General features: G+C 42.3%; 1 protein-coding gene across 10 annotated transcripts in view; it reads right to left on the bottom strand.

Annotated features, from left to right (window-relative positions):
* Positions 1 to 22,359, bottom strand: part of MITF (melanocyte inducing transcription factor) — a 215,059-nt gene extending 192,700 nt beyond the window's left edge. For 6 of the 10 annotated variants that reach the window (XM_057705482.1, XM_057705480.1, XM_057705490.1 and 3 more), the window contains exon 1: positions 22,106 to 22,359. In XM_057705482.1, coding sequence (XP_057561465.1) covers positions 22,106 to 22,209 — 104 coding nt within the window. In that variant the 5' untranslated portion in view covers positions 22,210 to 22,359. Of the gene's footprint in view, positions 1 to 1,225; positions 1,357 to 1,475; positions 1,616 to 22,105 lie in introns of those variants that run through there. The other 4 variants (XM_057705487.1, XM_057705483.1, XM_057705484.1 and 1 more) reach the window with 4 other exon arrangements.
* Between the last annotated feature and the right edge of the window lie 5,204 nt (positions 22,360 to 27,563).

A 27,563-nucleotide genomic window follows, 5' to 3' on the forward strand; every position in this document is an offset into this window, starting at 1 on the left:
TTCCAAATACACAAAATAAGCAAAACCACCACCAGAGGAAAGTGCAAATGCTGAACCCTTTCTATTTCTGTTTCCATGCCTGCAATTCGATCACTACTGCCGCCTGCAGAGCTTCGCCACACTTCCAGGTGGCTGCTAATGTCCTGCCCAGAGAGCCCAGGGGACTCCCAGACAAGGTTCAGGGAGCCATCAATCAAGCCACAGAGAGAGTGACAAGAAAGTCTGGACCCCAGACTTCAGCTGCTCGAACAAGCACTGGAAAGCCAGAAAAATTAATCCTTGAAGGTGTCGAGCAACCAGAACTCTCACCAAGAACATTCAGATTCTAAATAAGAAAATAATGGGAACAGAGATAGACATTCCTTAAAGAACAAAAGGCTCTGGAGAAAAAAATAAATGAATCACAACCCTTCACCTACTACCATTAACAGCCTGGAGCTGGCGAAGGACCGTTGAGTAAAAATATTCTATATAAGGAAACTTAAGGGAAGTATTCAAAACCCTTCGCGCAGGATAGAAGACACTCGATGTGCAAAAGTCCTAAGTGGGGGAAGTATATCCGAGGTTATTAAAGAGCACATTAGGATAGCATCCTAAAAACCAAGTAATTTGTAAAGAATAACATTCACAGAAAAGTGCTGTTTTAACTTCAAGACAGAGAACTTACTTCCAAACCCCCATCCTCCTACAGAACTTGAAAGGACAATAATTAGTCAAGAAAACAGCAAAATGAGGAAGTGGTATTCTCTTACAATTTCTGTTAATCCCCACCAGCTGTAATTTAAGAAATTCAGTGACATCAGCATTTATACTGGACCCAGCAAGAATGACAGAACTACGAATGCAGAATCATATGAGAGGGGAGAAAAGAAACTTGAGGGCAACTGGAAAATACATCTGAAGACGTGGAAAATTAATTCACTCTGCAGTGAATCACTTCAACAGCTTCAAACACCAACACTGCCAAAAATAACAGAAAAAGTGGAAAAGGAAGCATAAGCACTCCAAACCTAATCAAATGATCCCGTGGAACGTCTGGAAAAAAAAAAAAGTCACTGAAACAAGTGAAGTGAACATTTCTGAAAACAAACAGAAAGCAATCAAACCATTTATGAGTGACAAGAACCAAAGATACAAGATTAAACAAGGATTGTCACTCAAAAAAAACTACATGCTATACAAGAATCTGTAAAAACTGAGTTGCTTTGCTTATTATTTGCATTACCTTCTTGAAGACAGACCAAGAGTCAATTCCATGGTCTCCTTTTCCCCAGGGAGAGAAAATTGTTTGTGGGAAAACCATTGCAGTATTTTCAAGATGCCCCACCTGAGTTTACAGATGGACCCGGAACAGGTCTTAACTCCCAACATAAATGCCAACCATTAGCTTTTACTCAGGTCAGAGTCAGAGGGAGAAGAAAACCACACCAAACCTGACTGACCAAACGACCTATAGAAGAGTTGAAAAGACTCACCAGGGCCGCCTCGGCCCTTTGGCTGAACATTGAGTCCACTGAACCGTCTCAGAATGGAGATGATTACAAAGATGCGATTGTAGCTGCTCTGCCACACGTGTAGCTGCTCTGCCACACGCTTACATGCACCTTCTCTCAACACTAGGAAGACTAAATGAGAGATGGAGTGATAATTAATAGGATCCTTGGCAGCAGGAGCCAGCTTCTTGAACAAACCAGTAATTGCTGCCTACTTAAAATGACAGGGAATCCAGCCAGCAAGGAGGGAGGCGCTAACAATGGGAATCATAAAAGGTAAAAGACTTACATCAACAGGTTACGTGGCTCCCATTCAAAACCACCTCCTTATCTACATGTTCAGTTAATCATGAGAGCAAATAAATCGAAAATCACATGCAGGAGGACTAGAGATCAATAATCCTTCCAGAAATACTACCACAGACGCACGATGTCCCTTCCACACACTCTCCAACATCCAAAATGTCATACGTTGATCATGAAGATAATTATCAACTTGTACGTGATGTCATATTGGAAAAGAACATTTTCCCCATAAGCGATATATTTGATTCGGACATCCTTTGAAAATAACCAGCCTGTTAAGAAACTTTCAACTGCAGCCACAGACACAGTTTACGCTCTCTAGTCTGAAATTAAAACAATTTCTTGGTTGTAACCTCTCTAGGAAAGAAAAGGTATTTAGCTCAGATTTTTTTTTACCGGAATGACTGAAGATCTCTGGCAAGGTAGAGGACAGTTAGCACCCAGTGTCTCCAGTTTAAACCTCCCAACCCCAAGAAGTAGAAGAGTACTGATCACCAAACACTCAGCTAGACAATATTCCCTCAGAGAAGTCCAGTATCTACTAAACACTCTCCAGCAAGAAATAGACCAATGAATCTCTAACATCTTTAGATGCCCAGAGACATGAAGAGACAAGGATTCCATCTTCTGCCATGGGGCGATGTCTACAGAGATAAACCAGGGCAGCAGCACATAGTTTCATAATGACTAATGCTGACCAAAACTCTTCATAAAATCAACTCCACAAGTACAGACCCACCTCATTCACTCGCTCAGGAAATCCCTGGCTCTCTGATAGTGTTGCAAAGGATGACCTGATGCTCTACAAAAAAACAGATCATTGCAAGACTAAGGGCTTCCTGACAAGACACAGCCCAGGAGTCCCTATTGATAATATCTCATGGAAATCTCCAGCATTTCTTGTGGCAGTTAAAGCTACATATGAGGTAGTAAATCAGGAGCCAGAAGCATTGAACACTCAATGGTTTACATTTTTTCTTAGTATGCGTGAGAATTAAATGCTTTTTTTTTTTAATTGTTGGTCTTTCTCCTCTCCCGCTAATAAAAAGAATTCCTTTACATTCATTCTGTGACTCTCTAACCCATCACTGCTGGAACCCACAGAGTATATGGCTCATCATTAAAGCCATCAGCTAGTATTTTTATAACTTCTCCCTCTCTATTAGATCATTGTATCCTTTTATTGAAAATATTTAACTCAATACTTTGCAATGACTAATGTTCTTAACACCCACATGTCAAGGCAGAAGTTATGTTTATTACACAACATTATGATGTTTCAAGACCTTTGGCATTCAAAGATAAACAGTCCAGAATGTAATAGAACAGCTACGACTTCATAAAGATATACAGGAAAAGTATTAACAAGTCAGGTTAGAGGGGGGAAAATAGAGAGACAGATGAATGGAAAACAACATCAAGATGTTAGGAGCTACATGTTCAATGGTAGATCACAGGGATGGGTATGTAGATAAGATTTCTTGATGTTACCAGGTACGGCCATTCAAAGATCTTTAATGAGGAATGAGGAAAATTTACAACTTACACACCACACCCTCGTGAATGACTAAGTACCCACCATCGCATCTTTTGCTACCTTTCTTGAAGCCTTCACAGGCTACCTCCTTTCAATCATCAGAAACAGCTTTAAAAACAAAGGACTATGCAGCCAAGCATTCTGTGAGCACCTTTAATAGACAGATCTATTTATCTTGGATTAAGATGTTCAACCACACCCAGTCTCCCTTTACTTCATCAGACACCTAGTCCTCTTTCTATTCCAAAATCAACATGAGTTGCTGCCCCGATCTCTTCCTATCCTGCCTCCCCCTCCATGCCGCAGTATATACAGTATTCACTGCAGCAGGGTAGATAAGAAGGTAAGCTTTAAGTCTTGCTACCACACTTATGTGAATGACTTTACGCAAGTGACTTACAATGGCCAAGCCTCAGTTTATCTATAAAATGCGATCCTACCAAACTCATAGAATTAAATTATACAAAGCATTTGAAATGTAGCTAGTAGGTGTCTTAACATGTTTGAAATTCAACTAGGTCTGAATTATTCATTCCTGCTGTTTCAGCGTCTTGCCTTATCTAAAACAGGAAAAATCTGAAAAACAAAAAAAATTACATAGGTACCTTCCTTATCCCAGAACTAAGACAGATGGACACATACACACGCACGCACTTGCACGCACGCACGGACATGCACATATACATACAAAGTAAAGAAGCCGTTCTTTTGATAATACACAAGGATACATTATGAAAATGCAAAAGCTACAGATGCAAGACAGAAAAGGATGCCACTTTCAACACTTTAACTCCACTGCTCTGTAATTTTCATTACTTTAACTCCAGTGGGTTTCAGTTTTCAAAATGCAACAGGTTAAAGCACTAACACAAGACACAGCCTGTAGTACGGACTTTGAAAATGCTAGCTGCTGCTGTTATTATTGTGTTGTTTGTGTTTCTTTGTTGTTATTAAATTGTGTGATCTATCTACTATGCCACTTGAAACTACTGGATCTACTGAAAACAATTCATTTCTTTTCTCCTTCCTAAAAGAATTTCAAGCACACTCAACAAGTACTCAATTAATGTTTACAATAATGACTATGCTTATAATATGCTAATTTTCAATACATGAGAAGTCAAAACCATCACCTTTATCTTCTAGGCCATGAGTAAGCTGAGCCTGGTTACTTTAAAAACCACCTACATCAGAATTTCTAAGCCATTTTATTGCTTTCTGCTTGACTCTTCAGCAGTGGTCCCCACAATTTCTCTGGACTCTTCCCAGGTCCCCAACCTCACTCTCCACAGTAGAAATTATACCAAAATAAAGAGTAACATATTTGAACAGCCTCATTCAACTTCAAAGATTTGGAAGTGACGGACCATTTTTATAGGCAAATAAACTCGTGAAAATAGAAGATTGGGTGTCTGGAAAAGCTTGATTATTGTGGCTTCATGTATAGTCCACAACGATATTGAAGCAGACAGTGTTTAAAAATGTTTTCCCCAGTGAGCATGTTTTTTAGCTCAGACAAAGAACTGCCAGAGAAAGACAGATGGGAGAAAACAATTTTGAATACAGTCAACCCTCATTTTTCATGGATCCCCTATTTGCAAATTTACCTATCACTAAAATTTATTTGTAATCCCAAAATTCATATGTGCAGCATTTTTACAGTCATTTGTGAACCGAGAAGTGAGAAATTTGAGTCACCCACAATATGCATTCCCAACTGAGGTCAAACAAGGCGATGCTGTCTCCTTGTTTCAGTTTTCACATGGTAAACAAGCATCCTTTGGGGGGGGGGGGGCAGCATTTAGTGCTATGCTTTTTGCATTTGTGTTTTTTGTTGGTGACTTTACTGATGGACCCCAAGCCTACCTAGTGCCGAAGTTCCCCTTAGTGTTGCTGACCATGATGAGATGGTTGTGAGGTGCCTTACAGAGAAAGCACAGGTGTTAGATAAGCTCCCTTCAGACATGACTTGCGCTGCTGTTGGCCGTGAGTTCAATGTTAATGAATCAATAATTATTAAAGTGTCTTTAAACAGAAACACATGTAAAACAAGGTTTGACAAATATGCTGTGACCACAGGCTCACAGGAACCTAACCCTGTATTTCTCTCAGGAATGATGGTTCAGTATTCCTGAATTAAATGTTCGTCATGACTTCATAGAACTACCACAAATAACAAGAATTGACTGTATGTTTATTTCATCTCTTAGCACCATAGTAGTAACAACTGGTGCCCCTACTAACTTAATCTATTGAGCATTTTATATTTACCAAGCATGTGACACATGATCTTCTACAATCTTCACAGCTATTCCAAGAAGAAAATACTATTACTCCCATATTTTAGGTGAGAAAACTGAGGTTCAAAAAACCTTAACAAGAAAAAAAAAAAAAAAAAAAAAACTTAACAAGGGTCCACAGCCAGCAAGAAAAAAAAGTCAGATATTTCCTTACACAGTTTCCTGATAAAGTTTAACAGAGTTCCCAAAAGTTACTGACCCCTTCCAGCACACCAGAAACACTTCATTCATTTTGGTCATTCTTTAGTCAAGAAATATTTATTGGATACTCACCATCCTTGATCCTGGAGATGCCCAGGGCATTAACAACTTTCATATTCCCATGGGACCTCTTTCAAGTGAGGACTGACAGAGAATAAAATGAATATTACCTATCAACCTACTTACAGGTAGAAGACACTTGATTTCTTAAAATACATATTATTTTTAAAATAAGGGCTTCAAACAAGGTGACAGCTAAAGGCTGTCTTCAGTGAATGCCAGTTGAAAATATATTTCTCACTTATATGGGATCTCTTACATATCTAAAAAAATAAAAGAGCTCACAGACACAGAAAACAGAATGGTGACTGCCAGAGGCAACGCTTGGGGAGGTGGGCAAAAAGAGTTGAAGGTAGTCAAAGGGTACAAAATTCCAGTTATAAGATAAATAAGTCATGCGAATGTAATGTACAGCATGGTGACTACAGTTAATAATACTGTACTGCAATAAGCAACAAGGATATACTGCACAGCGCAGGAAATTATGGCCATTATCTTGTAATAACTTCTAATGGAGTATAATCTGTAAAAATACTGAATCATAATGCTATATACCTGAAACTAATATAATATTGTAAGTCAACTATACTTCAATTTTTTTAAATAAATTTTTAAATAAAAATCAGAAGAAAAAATACTGTAATGCATGTTTAAAAGCTGCTAAGAGAATAAATCTTTAAAAAGTTCTCATGAAAACAAAAATTTTTTGTAACTATGTATGGTGATGTATATTAACTAGATTTATTGTGGTGATCGTTTTCCAATATAAACAATTATCGAACCATTACATTGTGCATCTGAAACTAATATAATGTTACAAGTCAATTACACCTCAATAAAAATAATAACAATTTTTATATTGATTACATTTTGACTTGGTAATATTTTGGATGTACTGGATTAAACAACATACTACTCTCCTTTAATAAATAAATCACTTAAATATATTTCTTTCACAGGATAACTGACGTGAGCATCAAGTGGATTCTTTTCTTCCCCCGGAAAGAGCTCCTCTGGCCCTTGATCTGATCTGGGCTCCATGCTAGCCCTTGGCAGCCACCCATCTGGCAAAATCAACAGCAGTTTAAAGTTGACCCTTTTTGTTCACCGTTTATTTCCTGACTCCACAGTAGACTCAATAAATATTTACTGAATATCATTTTACTTCATGGGCAAGGAAAATCTGCCCGAGGATCTTCCAAATAATTCCCAAACCATGACTCTGAAAAAATAAGAGGGAGATGCCCGAGAAATAAACCTACTCTGAAAACTCCCCAAACTGCCTTGCCATTTCCTCTTCCTCTGGTTAGGGGTGTCTTCATTCTCAACTCCAGCTGATTCATCCTGTTCTCTCACTAAAACTCAGAGCTCAGAAACCCATCAGACTGGGAGGTTTCTGACCATCCTTCTCAGGCTTCATTCTGTCCTATGCTCATGAACTCCCCAAGCATACTGGGTCTCATCCTAAAGCATCTAGGTCTACACATCTTTCACTTCTCTGTGTGTGTGGGTGTGTGTGGCTGTGTGTGGGGGTTTCAATTACATGGAAAGAAAGAAACTGTCATTTTCCCTGTTTCTTTATAAAACTCAGGAAAGGAACTATTTAGCCAAGAACTATTTAGCCTTCAAATAGTCAGGACAATACCACAAAAAGACTGCAAATATTCTGAAAAATATGTGTTTGTATGAATATACACATATATGGTCTCCGGTAGAAAATGTCTCCCTTTAATTGGTAATTAAACTAGTTCCCATCCCTCTGTACACAACAGTTGATAGCTCGGGGCAAGTGGTCTAGAAGGGGCCCAGAAGACTGCTGGGCTCAACCAAGTGCAAGTTCAGGTTTGAAAACTCACTGCATAAATCCCAAACACGTGAGAACTGACTATATGGCTGGTTGCGAGGAAAACAATGGTAGAGTCCGCAGCACCTGCACAAATGAACCACTTCTTTGATTCTTCTGTAAACCCCTAAATTCTAATGGCGGTGACACCAGTACTAGCACTTGGGCACAGCAGCAGGCAGAGAACAGCAGTAATGCAGGTAAAGCAGCAGGTACAGTGGTAATTGGGGCACCAGCAGCAGCAGGAGCCAGCATCTACTGCGCCCTTACTACAGGTAGTACTCTCATTACCTCACTGAAGCTTCCCAGCCAGCCAATAAGGCAGGGACCCTAGTTACCCAGGTAACGCGTCTAAGCTGTAACTGATGAAGGCACCCACTTATGTGTGCGAGATAATGGGAATGTTCCTCCTGAGAAAGGTGGCGGCTCTTCAAACTAATCCCCCTTTCTGCTTTCCAGTGATCGGTTTAGCCACAGGTTTGGGGGAGAAATTTTGTGAGGCTCAAGCAAAGCATGTCATTTCATTGCGGTGATCATTTCATAATGCATATGTACACGAAAGCATCGAGTTATACACCTGAAATATGTACAATTCTTATTTGTCAATCATACCTCAATAGAGTTGGGGAGAAAAGGAAAGAACAGCAAGCTATTGTGTTGGTGAGGATATCTAGTCTCTAAAATAGCTATGCAGTGCTACTAAGAGGGAAATATCCTGGAAGAGTGAAAGATATACAGATTTTGAGATTCAAGAACATAGGGTATTGTGGCTTATACTGGATAAAGATAACTGTATAATGAGGTTGTCTTTTGAAATGTGAAAAGATAAAGCAGGAACTCACTGCAGGCCAAGTTTAAACGTGACAGTTAGGAATGACAGATGCCCGTGTGGAAACAACCGTGGAGCTTGGCTGCTACCCTGCACGGTGCTGTGAAACCCCAATTAATGCATTTTGTTATTTAGTCCTCCACCTAGCTATAGTCTATCATTACGATGAAAGGAAACATGTTTGATAAAGACAAAGATTGTTCTGGCAACAAAAGTAACGCCTTACCTGTAAATAGCACCTGCTGTCTTTAAATACCTCCCTGTTAGGCATCCCACAGTTCACCACTATTTGACCTGCATCCACTCCCAAAGGTCCTGATATTAATCATCCAATCGAGGGATGATCTGGCCCTACTTCCCTTCTCTTCTATAGACCCTCTTGCTTTCCCGTTGACTGCCTCTGCATCGTTTTCTCTTAATGACAGCGTCTAAAACTAAAAATTCATTTCAAGTCAAAAACCTTGCTGGTGCTGTGAGCAAAGATGGAACCAGAATGAGGGCCCAGTGGTGAGCATAAGAGCCAAGGCTTCGGCCTGAGGACTTTGCTCAAGTATTTCTTTTAATTCACACAATTACCCTACAATTTAGATCATACTATTATCCACTCACCCCACTTGAAACTGAGACTACAAGAATAACTTGCCCCTAAAGAAAAAAGCTAGTAGGTGGTCAAATTGAAATTTTAGTTAAAAATCCTTCTTCCCCTGGAGGTTAAACCCAGAACTCTAGACTTCTTAGACTGGTTAGAGTTCTTAACCAGTTTACTATAAGAACAGATTCTTTGCCAAAAAAAGCATCAGGGCTTTTTGTCTGGAGAAGGTCAGCATGTGGCAAAAGAAGAAAAAAAAAATCAAAATGCTTGGGTTTAAGTGGATTAAAAATAAAAGCAGGCTGAATTTCCTGGTAAGTAAGGAGTCCAGAACTGCCCCAAAGGTCCTACTTGTCTGACACAACCTTGACCCTCCCTCTCCACCAGAGATGAGGATGGCCTGGTGAGATTTGGAATGAGGGGGATGATCTGTTATGTCGGGACACCCTAACATGGGACAGAACAGAGGCTGGCTGGTCACCGTCACCCCGCCCCTCTGTTTGGAAGCTCACACACTCTACAAACTGTCTGGAATTCATTAAGACGGGAAAACAGGCTTACAGTCGTATTTCAAATTTTACTCAGCAGAAGTTTTGTGAAAAACAATTTGGTCATGTGGGCACGCTCAAAACCACCATCACCCTGTTTCTCAACCAAATTATTCAGTCAAATGACTGCACTGTGCTTCAAGCTTCACACTTTTTGAGTCTCCATTAAACTAAAACCCTGCAACATCTGGGCCAGGGCTCCCTATGGTAGTAAAGCTAGGTTAACTCCAAGTCACTCAGAGATCACATCTGGACAACCAAGCATCCTACCTGGTTTTCACTAACGTAAATCTGATAGCTAACTTTCTAGGGGGGATTTTCCTTTTTCTTTTCTTTTCTTTGTCTCTTTTTTTCTTTTTTAATCAGAGAATGATTATTATCAGCGACCATCTCTGGCCTGACCATAACAAGCAACGCACCATTTTTTACGAAACGCATTCGAAGCCAGGCTAGTTTTCATTCCAAAATAGTAATACAGCAACAATTTAATGTGGAGACAAAGGATTTATGGTAAAAGCATTAGGGAAGTAGTTTGCAAACCTGAGTGTCAGCATCTCCTGGGAGGCTTGCTAAAAGACACAGTGGGCTGGGACTCCCACTAACAGTTTCTGATTCAGGAGGCATGGGGCAGGGTCCGAGAATGCGCATTTCAAACAAGTTTTTAAATGACACTGAAGTTGCTGGTCTGGGGGCCACATTTTCAAAACCATTGCTCTAAGGTGGTAGTGGTAGTGATGGATATGCTGCTGTTGTTGGGAAGTGGGGCGGTGATTTTAATCAATGAACTTGGAATAGGAAGCACTGCATAAAGGTGAGGTTCTGACAACAGATCAGCTAGGGCAGTCCCCGCTCAGGTGGCAGAAAATTCAAATTAACTGTGTTTACTCAGAAAAAGAATTTATTGATAAAATAACAGAAAATTGCAAGGATACACCTAACCAAAGATAGGCACAACTTGATCCGGAAGCCAAAACCCTGCTACTAGGACCATGGCAATGATGGCCAGCTATCCACCAAAAGGGTGTTCTCTTTTCTGGGACAGAGGTGTTGATGCCCAGCTGGGGTCTCTAGTTCCCAGTTCCCACCCCTGCATCCAGGTCTAGGTATGAACCTGGTCCCTGCCAAAAGGATTGGAGCAGAAGTGATGCCTGTCACTTTGGGACCTTAGTTATGCCTTCTCCTCTTCCTTTCCACCCCCAGACACAAAAGATGCCAGGGTTCTACGCAATGGCAGAACCAGAAGATAGAAGAAGCCTGGGTTCTTGATTTGTCACACGGAGGAAAGCTGTCTGACAACTAGGAACTACTACCTATATGACTATCACCTGCCACTCTGTTACAGCAACTAACAGTAACCCAGTACAAGGACTTTGGTTTTCTCTGCCTCCAAGATAAGGCTTTATTCTCCAGCATAACATCTTCCCAAGTTCAAGATCAATGGAAATAGAGACTCTCTTTCTGTTACACCCAAGCAAATCCCTGGGATGCATTACGTTAGTCAACATGTAAGTCCCTGAAACCAGTCGCTGTGATACAGAAGACTGGCCGAACCCCTGTCAAATTCTCCACCTCAAAGCCATGAAACTCAAGCACGTAGGCTAAGCATGTGGGAAGGGGTTGTTATAAGAGTTTGGAAAAGTGACTATGGTCAGGCAAAATAGAAGTGTCCACTAGAGGAAATACATAAGAAAAGGGAAGTTGGCTGCCAGTGAGATCTGCTTAGAAAGATGTCAGGTATATGAACCCAAGAGTGAGAAAGAGGGATACCCTAGGCCAGGAGAGTGACACGTGCATCACTGATGCCAGAAACAAATCCCAATTAATCGTTCTTGCCATTCAGCCCCCTGCCATTAAAGGATGCATTTTAGTGGCTGTGATACTATGACCAAGCAACACCATAAAATCTTCTCGCTCGTTCATTTCTGAATCAAAAAGGATTTAAAGCATCCACATGCAATCAGTATCATAGGAATTGCATTCCAAGACCCCATCATGTAGCATTTATATGTCTAGCCTTTATCTAGATAAGACATGATTAGTATTTATCTACCTGAAGACCAGTGGATAAATGACCATGCCAAGGTGATGCAAGATGTGGCTCCAAAAAGTCTATCCACCAATCGTCCAATACACCATAAGCCAGTGGCCAATCTCTCACAAGTTACTCTCTAAGCACTCTTCTTTGCAGCAAACAGGGAAACTTTTATTTGGAATGTCACCAGGAATTGTGCCAGTTGCTTATATTTTTAGAGACTGTTTTACATAAGCTACTGTAAACCCTATCTTTAAAAATAAATAGAATTTTCGAGAATGCATAGTTGGTGTCATCCTTTTCCCTTGAAAGTAAATGACCCTAACTGGTCAATACTATTTTAATGTTTATTCAGCCTCTCTCTACCCCAAGTATTATAAATTCATTGCAAAGGGTTCTACTGGCTGAGGTGCCAATATTCTAAATTTAGGTGGTGTGATTAAGCAGGCTTAGTAATATCACAGAGCAAAGTTGACCCTGAAATAATACTTTTCCATCTTTTGCTAAAAAATTTCAAATGCAAAAAAAACAAAAAACAAAAACTAAAAAATATACCCAGTCCTTTTGATGGAGAAGGGATTGCTACAGTATCTGTGTGTCTGTGAATACTATCTCCAGCTGTTTGGGACAGACTCACGCAAGAGGAACAAGGTAACCACATCTCATTGAGATGCCCAGGTAGCCTTTATGGGACTGTACTAGATTCCAAGTTAAAGAGGAAAATCATCTTTAGGATTTCTGTGCGCTTTTCCCTTCCCCAAGTTTCAAATCTCTAGTCACAAAAATAAAATGCATGTTTTGAAAACATACTTTTTAGAACCAGTTAATATTTAGGAACGTATCACAATAAAGGTACTAAAGTAAATACAACATTCCTGTCTATTTTTTCCTCATCTCACACACACGCTCAACCATGGGGCTAAAGAAATCTTCCCATAGAAGCAAGTTAATTTTCCCAGAAGGAAAACCTATCCTACAAACAAAAGCTACACATGCTCCCACCAGTGGGGTCGACCACTCTTCCCCATCTGCCCCTGACCACGTGGGAAAATAGGGGAATGTGTGTGAATGAGTCAGCAAGTTATCCCACTCTGGGGCAGGGACGGGGTGGGGAGGGTGCAGGCCACAGATGCCTTCCTGAAATTGCTCAATAACCCACAATTTTCTTATAGAAAGACACGATTCTACCAGTGCCTTCCCTGAACCTGCAACTCACCACATTTGGATTTAAAATATTTGTTCCCACATGACCCAAGACTTTTCCTTTTGACAGTTACTACTATGTGGGCACTTGAATCAAAGAACACAGCTACTGAAAGTCGAATGCTTTGAAGATTTCTTTTGTAGAGGACTGGATTAAAAACACACCATTGCCCGTGGATGTCAAGGCTGATGAAAGCTCTAAGTGGTGTGTGGGAGTGAGAGGCTTCTTCTTTTCCTTTCTGCACCAACACTGACATTTTCACATCAGCACAGACAGGAAGCGTGTGATCTAGGGGCTGAAACACAGGACCAGGAGTCAGGAGTTCTATGTGGTTCATTGTTTTCTGGTGTGCGTGTGTCTTTGGTGAAACCAATCTTGGGCTTTACTTTTTAAGCCTTGGTGACTTGGACCTCTCCTTTGTGCCAAAAAATTATGCAAAATGCAGCCAAAAACCACTCCTAATCTAAACATAAGGGAAGTATGGCCAGCCTTGAAGGATCTCAGTGCAACAACAGTGAGATGAGTAAGGAGACAACTCGAGTAAGATGATCCTAGAGGAAAGAAAGGATGATAAAAACAACAAGACCCATCTTCCCATTTAGGCCAGGGGTAGATTTGCGAAGACAAACATAAATCTCTGACTCACTCGACATTAGAAAAACACTTAAGACCAAGTTACAAACACTTACAGGGAAGACTAATGTCTTTGTTTCTTTCTCCACTATTCATGTATTAGCTTAAAATTACCTTAAACCAGTCCTGTGTTTCTTCCTGAGCACCTGTAAGGTCAAACCTACTGTTAGCTCTTTATATGCAGTACCGTTCATCTTCACAGCAGGCTTGCAAGGTAGCTACTGCTCCATTTTATGGAGGCGGGAACTCAGGTTCAGAGAGGCTGGCAAACTTCCCCAAAGTCACACAGCTAGTGAATGGCAGCACCAAGATCTGCACATCTAACTCAGACATTCAGTGCCTTAAAATAAATCACTTCCTCCATGGGGTCAATTCCTAAAGACCCACCTAATAAAGGCCCTTCTTTCCCAGTCACACTCAATCAATAACATTCTATTTCATTTTCCAAATATCGTATATTAACACATATATGTGGACTATAGAAAAATGGTACAAATCAACCGGTTTGCAAGGCAGAAACAGAGACACAGATGTAGAGAACAAACATATGGACACCAAGTGGGGAAAGCGGGGAGGGTTGCAGGGGGAATGAATTGGGAGATTGGGATACCAAATTGTACACTCTAAACATATGCAGTTTATTGTAAAAAATAAAAAATAAAAAATGGAAAAAAAATTCTATTTCGTTTTCACAGCACCAAACCTTTCCTTGTTCATCTATTTGGTTCATTGGTAGCTGTGCCTCCACCTCCAAGATGGGAGCACCATGCTAGCAGGAACCTAGTCTGTCTGGTTCTACTTTTGATTCCCTACAGCCAGCAAAGAGCTGACACAGGACAAGCACTTAAATAAATGCTGTAAGGAGGGAGAGAAAGGAGGAAGGGAAAGAAAGAAGAAAAACAAATTCAGATCTTCTGACCCCAAACTTATACTTCCTTTGCTGAAAGTGACTGAGGAACATTTTAGAAATGACTTGGGGAGGACAACAGGGTACAGAACTTTGAGGTATCATTTATTTCCTTGTGGGTCTTTTTCTCCCCACTATCTCTACTCCCCAAAGCACTACATCCCTCTCAGCCTGCCCTGGTTCAACTTCTGTGTAAACACTCCAAAGGTGTATGTCTTTCATTCTTCACGGCGTGCAAGAAAGGTCACAGGAGGGAAAGATACAGCAAAGAAAGAAGGAAGCCATATTTAAGACCCAACCTAGAGAAATGAGGAGCCTAGTCCTCCTCCCCAAGTCCTCAGGAACAGAAAGAGGGTGTGGGAATTTCAACAGAGATCCCAGACCTGCCTGCAGGTCCCTCACCCTCAGCCCTCATCTGCCTCAGGAAAGATGCAGCCTTAATGGCTTGCTGTAATTCCTTGCCCTCAAGTACACAGTGTTCACCAGACTCACAAAAACCTCCTTATAAACTCCACATTTGTCTTTACAATATCAAAGCCTGTGGTGACTACGTTAACTATCTTTGACCCGCCTTCTTGACTATTTTCTTCAAATAATGCATCTTTGGAGATGAGTCAAACATATTTTTATAATTTCCTGAGATGAGACAGACCTAACAGCAAAGTACATTTTATACTTAAAACACACAAACACACACACAAAACAAATGAAACTCTTGCTTACTGTCCTTGAATAATGACAAAAAACATTTAGCCAAATTTTTTTTCCTATTATTTATTCTAATACTGCCAGTTCTGAAACAAAGCAGTTGGAAGGAGAAATTTAGTAACTTTGATTTGTCCCAAGATACATTTTTTTACACTGAGGTCCTATTCCTGACAGTAAGCACATGTGACCTGTTCTAAAAAAAGGATATTTTCCACTTCTTGCACAACTGGAGCAGATATAAACATCAGCCTGTGCAAACTGCCCTGCAGAACTCAAAGGGAATTAAAAACACATACACACTCATACACTTACATAAATTCTATAAATAGCAGTACTCGGGAAAAGGAAATCTCCAATAACACACAAAACCAACACTCAGAATCCCACTTTAATCAAGTTTTCCATCTAATCATACCACACAAGCAATCTACATAATAAGATCTGAACATCTGCCAGGTTAAGGCACCTCAATCTTGTCTATTTTGCTCCAGATACATAATTCCATACATGCTTTAGTGCGGTTATGAGGAAGGGGAAAATTGCAATCACGGTAAAGTAGAAGAGAAGGAATTGATATTACTTACTGACATGTGCTAGGCACTCTACAAAGCACTTTTACACGTTATCTCCGTTTTAAAACTTCCACCGACCCCAAGAGGACAGTTCTACTGATCCCACTTCACAGGTAAAGAAATGAAGACTCCCAAGAGGCTAAGCATCTTGTCTCGAATGCAGGCACAGCCGTTAAGTGGCAGAGCTGGGGGCACAGCGCTTAAGCAAGGCTACTTCTGAACCTGTCCACGTGCATCCCGTCTCTGCCACCGCAGGTGCCCGCAGACCACGAGGAAGCGCTGGGACTCTGCTTAGAAGTATAAAAGGCAACCAGAAACCCTAAAAGTCTATTTTAAGATGATGCCTTCCAAGGTGTCTGCTGTTTTATTTAATGTTATAAGGAAATATGTTTGAGCACTGCTCGACCGTCAAGGCCAAACTCGAATACCCTTATTCACTGACAGAACTGCACCCTGATTTCCCTCCCTCTATTAAATTCCCATGGCTGATGCCCATTCCCCACGGTTCTGTCTTGTGTGCATGGCTGGACGTACAGGTTCTCTTTCCCTCAAGGTGCCGCATGGTTCTCCACAGGCAGGCCCCGCGCCTTGCACACGGTGGCACAAAGAAGTGCACGAGAGCGCGGGCCCAGAGCCAGATCCAGGCCCAGCTACTCGCTATGCCTGTTTCCTTTTCTGTAAAATGAGAATAATGAAAATACATACATCCTCGAGGGGGGGGGGGGGGGGAGTCAAGGAAGGGAGGGAATACGGGGATATGTGTATAAAAACAGATGATTGAACTTGGTGTACCCCCCAAAAAATAATAAATAAGTAAATAAAATTAAAAAAAAAAAAACATACATCCAAGTTTGAAATGAGAATTAACAGCATTAATAGAAGTAAAATATTCAGAATCACTCCTGGCAATCATAGTCAGCCCTGTGTAAGTGTTACCTGTTTTTAAAATTATAATTAACATTATTGTTCTCATTTACTATTCTCATCTTATGCAGGTTTTGCAAGATTGCGTTAACACATGTGAAAACACTTAGAACAGGGGCTGGCACACAGTGTGGCCTCAGTAAATGTGAGTTGTGTTTATTGGTATTAATTTGCATGTACTCAATAGATATATGTTGAAGATGAATATGTATGTATGCGCTGATATAAGTGTTTTTTGTTTTTTTAACCAGCATAAAAAAAACTGTTAAGGACTGGATCAAAATTATAAAACACAAAAGATTTATCTGCAGCACCTCATTAGGAGGAAAGCAAAAAGGAATTTACCAAACTTGGGATAATTTTATTGCATAACAACACTGGCCTTAGAGAAGAACGCCAGAGTCAACCAAACGCAAACACTTTCTGGAAGGTCAGGGCTCACTGCTAAGTAATAAAGAAATAACAACAAGAATAACATCTGCTAACATTTACCGAGTACTTACTATGTGCCCAGTGCCATGCTAATACTTTTCCATAGTCAGTGTCACAGTTAATGTCCTTAGACCCCTAGGAGGCAGACCCCCACTTGCTAGATGAGGAAACTGAGATTAGAGGTCACTCAACCTCCCCAAGGTCACCCAGCTTGTTAGGGACAGAGAGAAATGCCATAACAATGCTCTTAATCTCCATTCAGAGTAGTTCCCTGCAGATTGGACAGATAAAAAAAAATCAGTAAACTTTCAGAAATCAATAAAAGATAGACAGTTTTGTCCTGCCAAGAATGGATTAACATTTCATAAATGAAAAGGTATTTTTAACAGGAAGACAGGAGGAAAAAAATCTCAGAATAAATCCAAGAAATGACAGTAGGCTTACAGGGAAATACACGTGTGTGAGCGTGCATGTGACACAAGAGTCTTTTTCTCTGTCATTTTGACACAAACGTGTGTCAACTTCACACACCTCTCTCTGAATCAGCATTTGGGATCCACTGCTCTATCTCGTCCTGCCACTATGAATCTGATACTCACTTTCATTCCCATTTCTAACTTGTGGGAAGTTAACTAACCATTATCTAAACCATTACTAAAACTTCGAGTAGAGGAGAAACTGGAATTAGATTAAGCCAATTCTGAAGTCGGTCCAGGAAAAGGGCATTAGCAGTTACAAAATCACAGAATTTAGCACCAAGTAAATGAAACAAGAGAACCACGAACCTGAAAGATGCTCCCATATTTTTTAACGTGTTTTAACAGAGAGTCCCTCCCCTGCTAGGAGCCCATTCAACAGCTCCACATCTGACCCTGACCTGACTGTGCCGACAGGTGAATTCTGGGTTCACCCCTCATATTCGGCACTTTTCCTCTGCCACCCACCATTCATGGCTCCTTCCCAGGAGAACATACAAAGGTTTCAAAAGCTTTTGGGGAGGAACCAAACTGCAAACAGTTCTTCATGAGAACCTTTGCTCACAGTGTGTGTCTTCCTACAACGCAGCTTCGCCAAAGCTGTGACCAAAACCGGGTCCTCATCATCTAAATCCAACAGCTCCACATTCCTAAAGGCCAGAAGGTCTGGGTTAGGAATGAAACTGTCTTTCCTCAACAAACACTTGCACATCTGAGCTTAGCCCAAATGAAGAATATATAAACTCCTCTGTGGAGGGACCCTGGTGGATACCTATTTTAAAAGAAACCAGGGACTTCCCTGATGGTCCAGTGGGCAAGACTCCGCCTCCCAATGCAGGGGGCCTGGGTGTGATCCCTGGTTGGGGAACTAGATCCCACATGCATGCTGCAAATAAAAGATCCCAAGTGCCGCAACTAAGACCTGGCACAGCCAAAATAAATAATAAAAAATAAATGAATAAATAGTTTTTTTAAAAAGAGAGAGAGAGAAACCAGAGCCAAACACCCTATCCTATGTGGGATAAAAAGAGAGAAAGCAACACATATTCGAAAAACAAACACTACTGTGCCAGGCATTGTTCCCGGCCAGTCAATCTGCAACAGGGGTGAATCTGTCCCCCGTGGACATTGGTGGTGTCTGGAGACATTTTTGGTTGTCACAACTTGGGGAAGGGTGCTACTGGCCTCTGGCAGGTAGAGGCCTGGGATGCTGTTAAACATCCTGCAATGCCCAGGACAACCCCCACAACAAGGAATTATCCAGTCGAAAATGTCAACAGCACTGAGATTGAGAAACTGTGTTCTAGGCTCTGGAGACACCACAGTAAACAAGGAAGTGACAGAAATCCCTGCCCCCTTGGACCTTGCAGTCTAGTATGGAAAAACATATCATAAACGTAACACATTAGAAAATTATAGACTAGATTATAATGTAAGTACTTTGGGAAAAAAAAAAGGCAGGGCAACAAAGACAGAGTTTGGAGGGACATCCACTGCATAGAGCATGGTCAAGGTAGCCTTGGGCGGCAAAGACATTTAAAGGAAGATGTGAGGTTGGTTGGGAAGGGAACGAATGCTATTTGCTCTCTGGACAAAGAGAGAAAGAGGGGCCAGCAAGTGCAACATACAAAGGCCCAGAGGTGCAGTGGTCTGGAGAATTCCAGGAATGGTAAGGAGACTGGCTGGAGCAAAGGGAGCCAGGAGAGTGGCAGCAAGAGATACAGTCAGAGCGGACAGGAGACCTGCCCATACAATCTGCTTCGGACCATTTGAAGGGTCTCAAGTTTTACTAATACTAGGAGCTATTGGAGGGTTCTGAGTAGAGAATGATATGATGTGACACATTTTAACACGGGGTTTCTCAACCTGGGCAGTGACAATTTGGGGTCAGGTCATTCTTCACTGCGGGGCTGTCCTATGTACTGGAGAATGTTTAGCAGCATCTCAGGCCTCTACTTACTAGAGGCCAGTAGCAACCCCCAACCATTGTGGCAACCAAAAATATCTCCAGACATTGCCACATGAGCCCAGGAGGGGCAAATCACCCCAGGCTGAGAACCAGTTTTAACAGGAACATTGTGGCTCCTGTGTTGAAAATCCACTGAAAGCCAGTAAGAATAAAGGCAGGAGACCAGGTAAGAAACAATCACCGAGGTGAGGGCAGGTGGCAGTCTGAGCCAAAGTGGGAGCAGAGGAGTTGGTGACAAGTGGGCAGACTCTAGACATATTTTCAACTCCAAGAGACAGTCCAGAAAATACAACTGATGGACAAAATAGCTGCAGCAGTCTTCACCTTCCAAATTCAACTTATTCCAACCAAGATTACAAGAAGGGAGGTGCACCAGCAAAGACTTAAGACAAAAAGCCACAAGGAGGCCCTGAACATGCAGCCCTTGTAAAGTCACACAACAGATGTCGATGACAATACATTAGACAACTGTGAGAAACAGTACTATAGGAAAATTTTGCCAACCCCATATATTTATTCACAGATTTTATTTCACTGGTTTATTTCAAAGAGCATGTGTCTGCTCCAAAGACAAGTTTTACAACATTTTTAATTTAGCCTTCCTCTGCGCACCGGTTCTGTCCTGCACCTGTTTCCAGCTTCAACCTGTGAAGCCAGCGCTTCCCACGTACCCGAATTTTTCCTTACACACACAAGCTAGCTCCTGAGGATGTTCAACCCTTGCAAGTCTTTTTTTTTTTTTTTTGCAGACTCAAAAAGAACAGGCCCCAAATCATCCAATGTGAGTTTCATGGCATTCATTTGGGTTTTTCCAGATGGTATTTTCCTCACTCTCTCAAACTCATTTACTGTTATGTATCAGCTACCATCAAAAATGTTCCAAACAGTCCGGTTAATTCATTTCTTTCAGAACTACACACACACACACACACACACACTCACTCCCTCATTCTGGCCATGTAAGCATTTGCTTATAGAAGCAAAAGCAGAGACTGCTCGGTAAAACACTGGTCCCTTCAGCCGAATGCAGATAAAGCCCCAATAAGCATAACCAACAATACCCTTCACACACTATTACTCCACACCCCCCAACCCCCAACACACACAATCTAGGCTCATACACAAAACAGCCATTATGAAGAGAAACCACCAACTAAAGGCTGGTTTTAGGCGACTAACTGCATAGGAGGTTCCTTCCAATCTCTGTTAAGCATCTGCCAAGAGGCTGCTTCAGCCACCCAGTCAGTGGGTGTGCTGTTCCCAGATTTTCTTCCCCAAAGTGGATTCAGACTCTGACACAGCCCTGAAGAAAGCAAACCTGGCTGCGCTTTCCAATGGAGCAACCCATGTGCCCCAACAGCTGAGATCACACCATCTCACTCTTAATTCAGCTGCCCCTCTTCATTCACCCTGATTTCTGGACCCTCTTCCCCTCTGCCAGCCAGGCCCCCCAGCACCAGGCCCTACCTAATAAGAAGGGTGGGCAGGAAGGTCCGAGAAGGGTATAGAAGCACTGCAGAACCTTCCAGTTACAACCTCATCTTACCTCACAACTGAGAAGGGTGGGAGGAAACCCTCTCTACTCTCACAGGCTCAAATGACCATTTCTATCTTAGTAAACATTGGAAATGTCCTGAGTAGCCACAGGGCAGAAGGAAAGGAAGGCATCCAACCCGTTCCCACGGACAAGTGGGAAGGGAGGCAGCATAGGGGCACTAGGGATGGCGGGGCGCCAGACCAGCAGGTGTCTTCAATTCTCTCCCAAAAAGTTTTTTAAGTCCCCAGAGAATTAAACACGTGTCGCTACCCAACAGGGGACACTCCTCAAACCTTCCATCTCAAAGCGTTTCCCCATCTAGGGAAGGCCTGCATTTGAATGGGACCCTGTAAGCTCGGGGAGTTCCACCTGGACGAGGAGACACGCCCCCCGCCCCTCCCGCGCTGGGGTGCCGCGGCCAGGAAGGTGAGGGGCAGGGCTCGGGAAACCTCACCTGCAGGCGGCCTGGGGCGGGTTTTCCCAGAGGGACCGTACTCCTAAGAGGCAACAACACAGGAGCTAACTGCTTGCCTCTAACATCGCGCTCGGTCCACCCCAAGCTCTCTCTCTCTCTCTCTCTCCCCTGGTCCTCTGCCGGTTGGGATCTTCAGAAGAGGGGTCCACTCGAAACCCTCTTTTTCCTCCTTCCCACCCGGCCCGTGTCCCGGCCCGGCGCTCCTCCTCCCCCACCTCCGCGCCGGGGCACTCCCCAGCCCCCACTCGCTCCCAGCAGCTGGTATCCCCAACCGAGGGTCTCCTGGTCCGCGCGGGCCGTCCCGGCTTGCCCGCCGCGCCCCCAAAGTGCTCCCGGGCGGAGACCCCTGTTGGCGCACCTGCCCGGCGGGCACGGTCCCCAGCTGCGGGGGTCAGTTCGCCCTCTGCCCCGGGGCAAGGGCACGGGGTCCTTGTCCCAGAGCCCGGGCAAGCGGCTTTCCTCGCCCCAGAGTGGGAGGCGCGGGGTCCCCCAGCAGCCCGCCGCGCCTCCCTCCAGCTGTCACCGCTCACCTGCTCTTCAGGGGTTGACTTTTGAGTTCGTAATAGGTTTTGGGCTCTTCGTGAAACTCCTCCCCGACTTCGAAATCCGGCACGATCCCCGATTCCGACTGCATGGCTCCTGCTTCCCGTCCTCCCACTGCTCCAAAGGGACAGCCGAGCCCGGGGGCGGAGGGAAGGTGGCGGGGCCTGGGTCTCCCGAGCGGTGCGCCCCCGCGCAGTGCAGAGCTCAGCCCGCTGGCCCGCGCGCGGCCACCCGCCCAGGCGCCCGGAGTTTACACTCGCAGCCGGGCGGGAGGGGCGGCTGCCTGGCGCCGCCTGGGATCTGTAGTCCCGGCCGAGCAGGGCACTTCCAGCTTGCCAGGGGACAGGAGCCCTCGAAAACTACAATTCCCAGAAGGCTAAGCGAGGGCAGAGACAACGTGGTAGACACCGCTAGTGTAACTCCTGTTTGGATTCATTGTCAATGTCAGCAGCTCCTCTCCCTCCTCTCTCTCCACTTGCTTCAAGGGTACAGACCTGGCCATTTAATATTAATAAGAACGGACTCAGCCCTGCTTTCTTACCATCTCCTCCTCCCAGCTCACACATTCGCGAGGGCACGCCAAGTCCTTATTAAAAAAAAAAAAAAAAAAGTAAAGGGTTTTGGCACTGGAAAGTTTCAGCCTCCCTTAAAATAAAAAGACTTTATATCAGGCTCCATGCTTCCCAGCGCTGCTGCGACAAATCAGCTTGTCCTCGGTTTGGAACTGAGTGGAGGAACTTCCCTTCACTTTGTAAGTAAAACAGTACTGTAGAAAGTGTTCTTGTGCGTTCCTTTTCCGTAACTAACTCAAGCTGGGCTTTAACAATACTTTTCATCCAGCTGAATGACTCTCCCCTTTATCCAATTAGCCACTTCTAATCTAAAGCGGCACTTGAAAGGTGCGGTTAATTTAAAAAGGCACAAAGTTACAAAACAGCGTCGTCACTGTCTGCTTTTAATTTCTCATTTGGCTGGGAGTTCAAATGACATTGTCCTGACATTTCAGGAGTGAAGTTGTGGGGCACATAAATGTACAAGTGTCAACCCCAGCCCCCACCCCAGCTTCCCGGCACTCACTTAGGTAACCGATTAACAGGCTCTGTTATGGCTCATTTGAACTTCCAGTCTTTCCCTCTGATTAGTTCCAGTAGGATGTTTTCCTTCTTTTAAAAGTGTTTTGAGGCATCAGGGAGAGAGTAGAGAGTTAGAGGGTGGCTTTTATTTTTTTTTTTTTTTTTTTGAGGGTGGCTTTTAAAGTTCTAAGACACACAATTGAAATCCCGAGATCTTCTCTAAAATGCTGTGTAATGGTGAGCTTGTCACTTGATTCCTAGAAGCCCCAACTTCTTCATCTATAAAAGAGGAGATTGGCAAACTTGTTTTTTGAAGATGTTGCAAGGTCAAATGCAAGAGAGTGATTTGTAATCTATAAAAATGCTGCTCAGTGATCGTTTTATTTATTAGATCTTGAAGATATTCCTTTCAGACTAATACTTCACCTGTGAGTTTGTCCTTTCAAAAGTAATAAATGAACAACCTGCAAGAAAACTCTAAGGAGGCTAGACTAAGGATCAGCATCTCCCAGGAGTTGGCTGTTTGCTTGTTTGCCTCAGATGAAATATTTCAAGTTCACATTAGGTCTATACCATTAAAATATGACAGAACCTGAACCTTCCTGAGGAAAATAGGCTTGTTATGCTCATGAACATGGGATCCCAGATTCCATGATAAATACTGCTAGAAATTAGACATTAAAAGTTTAGAAAAAAAAAAGTGTTATTCTGTGCCAGAAGGAAGAGGAAACGTAAAACATGCAGGAAACATTGAGCCTAGACTCCTAGTCTCATCTTGTTTCTCAACTGTAGATGGTTGGAATGTGGTAGGAAGGGTCAATTATCATAATAACTTGGGGGTATTACAGGAACTTAAGGGATATAAGCCAGAGATGCTATACATCTTGCACAATGACAAACTGTCTTGTCCAAATATCTTTGGTACCCGCATTGAGAAACACTGGAGTCTTCTTAACCTTTTGGTTCACCAGAAGCCTTTTAACGTGAGGAAAGCTATGGACCCTCTCCAGAGAAAATGTAGATGAAAACAAGATTCTTGTGCATAATTTTTGGTCTGTTGACCTTCAAAGGCTATCGAGGACTTCAGGTTAGAACTGTAGTTTATAACCTCTTTAGAACTATAATGAAACAGCCCATTTTGTCACTATATCCAAACAGTGACCTGCTAGACCTAAGGGATCAAACCCAAAGGGGAAAAAAATGTCAGGAAAGCTAAAACACCTGAACGTAGCTCCAACTAAATAAGTTTGCCCAGAGGTTCACACAGATAGCTGCTATTTTTCCCACTACACCTTTTCTTCTGATCTCATCCTACTCTTGGGTCAGGAAAACTTCTTTTCCATTACCTATGGTAGAGTTATCGATGACAGTGCCATCTGCTACCAAGTGGGAGTAGATATGTGACTAGTCCTGACCCATCAGTGGGTCCATTTTCCTAGCCATGGTGATTCCTTTAAGGATGCACACAGTACCCTAACATGACTAAAAGTACTCTTTGGGACTTTTCTTCCAGGGCAACTGGGGAAGACTATCTGATTCTCAGAAGCACAGTGCTGGATGGAAGAAGGCCTAGAGCTTATTACTTACGGCCACAAAGGGAAGCTGATCAAAACCGAGAGAGAATGAGACAAGATCAACAATCAAAGAGAAACAGAAACAAGCAAAACTTAGAAAACGACAATAACATTGTTTCAGCACCCTGTTCCAATGGTTCTTGAAGCCAGATATCCTTGGAGTCTCCAGATATATGAACCAATTTTTTTTTTCTTTTTGCTGTAACTATTTTGGTTTATGCCTCTGTCACTTGCAACCAAAGGAGCTTTGAGTAATCACCTTAAAAACCTTTCACTCCTTTTAATGGACAATTTTCTGTGGACTGCCATACTATTCAATCACGTAACAAAAAGTTGGGGATGGCCTCTTGTAGATAGCCCCTGTGATCCCTCTTCATTAGTGAATTAAACCCTAGGAGTAGATACCTCTTCTTTTAAAAAGGTGATAAAGGTCAATAGCTCCATGCATTTCAACCAAGGACCATGCCTATTAAAAGCAGATAGAGATAATTATTGTCATTAAAAATATGACCTATATTATGTAATACTTTACTTTTTTACACGTTTGTCACATGCACCTCTTATTGGGGCACTTCAAAATCCAGCAAGGATAGATAAGCAAGGGTCCCCATTTTAACATGCATTGAACATGCACTGGTTATGAACATGGCATTGTGTTAGGTACACAGGCTACAAGAATGTATTTAACTTCCTCCCTGCCCTCAAGAGGCTCAAAGTCCAGGAGTTGAGTTAAGGCTTGTAACACAATGAGAAACCACACCCAAGGCAGCAATGCTAGGCAGCAGATAACTGGTGTGTGATTTATACTTTTATATTCATTTATCTCAGCAACTATTTATGGAGCATCTATTCCATGCCAGCCACATTATGTGCTAGATATAGGGGAAATAGCAGTGATGAACCACCTGTATTCCCTATACACACGACATGGTCCCTGTCTTTTTAGGAATAGGAATGAAAATGATGTCATGAGTAAATAAAGTGATAGGTAAATCCTACAAGTGTCTGAAAAAGGAGCAACCACTGAGAGCAAGAAAGAGATGAATTCTTGGAGGAGAAAAGGAAGGGAGGGAGGGAGAGAGGGAAGAAGGAATCTAGGGTATAAAATACAAAAACTACCAATTCACAGGGAAAAATAAATGAGAGAGAAATACATTAATAATACCACAAGGATTCAACGAGACAAACCCAGAAATTGAGAAATTCTACAAGACATTGAGAAATCTTCAAAAACCAAACAGCACAAAATAAAGGGGAAGGAGGGACTGCTATAGATTTTTAAAGATTTAAAAGACATATTAGGTATGTGAATTACATCTCAATTTTTAAAATGATTTGGGAAAAAAAGAGACGTATCACTCAAATACATTTTGTAGACTTTGAGTTCTGATTTGAACAAAGCAAAGAGGATGATTAATAAATAATCCAATGCAAAATTTGTGAAGCTTGGATCTGAATATAAATGATAACATAAATGGATTAGGAAAGGGCTGGCTAAGATATGAAGGGTAATTTAAATGAATTTAGGAAAGGAAATCTGATGAGTCTCAAGTATAGCTGATTGCAATGGAGCAACGGAAGAGTCACCAGGTTTAAGAGCTGAGCAACAGGTTTGAGGAGAGTTTTACCTTGTTAATAGCTGTTAAAGAAAAGATTATTCTGACACTTATTAAAGAAGAGTAAGCCCAACTTTATTCAGGGGAACTGTCACCATAGGTGTAGAAACTACTGCAATGGGTGGAGTTTTGCAGTAGGGGAAAGATATTGGGCTCGACTTCAAATACAACAAGGACAAGTTGGGGATTTACATCCAAGGAACAGAACATGTATTGGGGTGTGGAAGATGGTCAGTGGGTAGAAAATTACTACGACAGTCGTGTAATTCTTTGTTTAAACTGACCTAACAGGATTCTTACTGAAGGCAGGCTAGGGTAATCAGATATTTCCTGGGGGATGGTGGGGATGAAGAAGGTGATCAGATATTGAGGGCGGGGGATGCTGGTTAAACTGACTTGACAGGATTCTTGCTAAAATTCATCCATGCAAGTGGAAGTCCAAAAGTCAAGGCCTAGTTGAGAAGAGGATTGAGAGGAGACTGACTAAAGTTTCATCAAGGAGAGATTCAGAAAAATGGTACAGATGAACCCAGTGACAGGGCAAGAATAAAGATGCAGATGTAGAGAACGGACTTAAGGACAAGGCGGGCAGGGGTGAAGAGGAAGCTGGGACAAAGTGAGAGAGTGGCATTGACATATATATGCTACCAAATGTAAAATAGATAGCTAGTGGGAAGCTGCTGCATAACACAGGGAGATCAACTTAATGACGGGTGATGACTTAGAGGGCTGGGATAGGGAGGGTGGGAAGGAGTCTTGGGAGGGAGGGGATATGGAGATATATGTATAGGTATAGCTGATTCACTTTGTTGTACAGCACAAACTGGCACAACAGTGTAAAGCAATTATATTCCAATAAAGAGCTTAAAAAGATGTTTTAAAAGAGAGATTCAAAGCAAAGAATTGTCTTTTATAGGGAATAGAGCCAATATTTTGTAACAACTTTACATAGAGTATAATCTCTAAAAAATTTTAATCACTATGGGATACTTTTGAAATTAATAAAATATTGCATAAATCAACTGTACTTCAATTTTTTTGATTAGAAAAAAATGTTTTAATTTTTAAAAAAAGAAGCGCCTTTTGCAGCTCCTGAGGCCCAAAGCCAGGCTGGTGGCAGCAGGTGGCTGTCACCCCACAGCTATCAAGTCAATGGAGGAAGAGTGGTTTGAGCCTTGTGTG

The sequence above is a fragment of the Hippopotamus amphibius genome, chromosome 13 (assembly GCF_030028045.1).
Source record: "Hippopotamus amphibius kiboko isolate mHipAmp2 chromosome 13, mHipAmp2.hap2, whole genome shotgun sequence".
NCBI lineage: Eukaryota > Metazoa > Chordata > Mammalia > Artiodactyla > Hippopotamidae > Hippopotamus > Hippopotamus amphibius.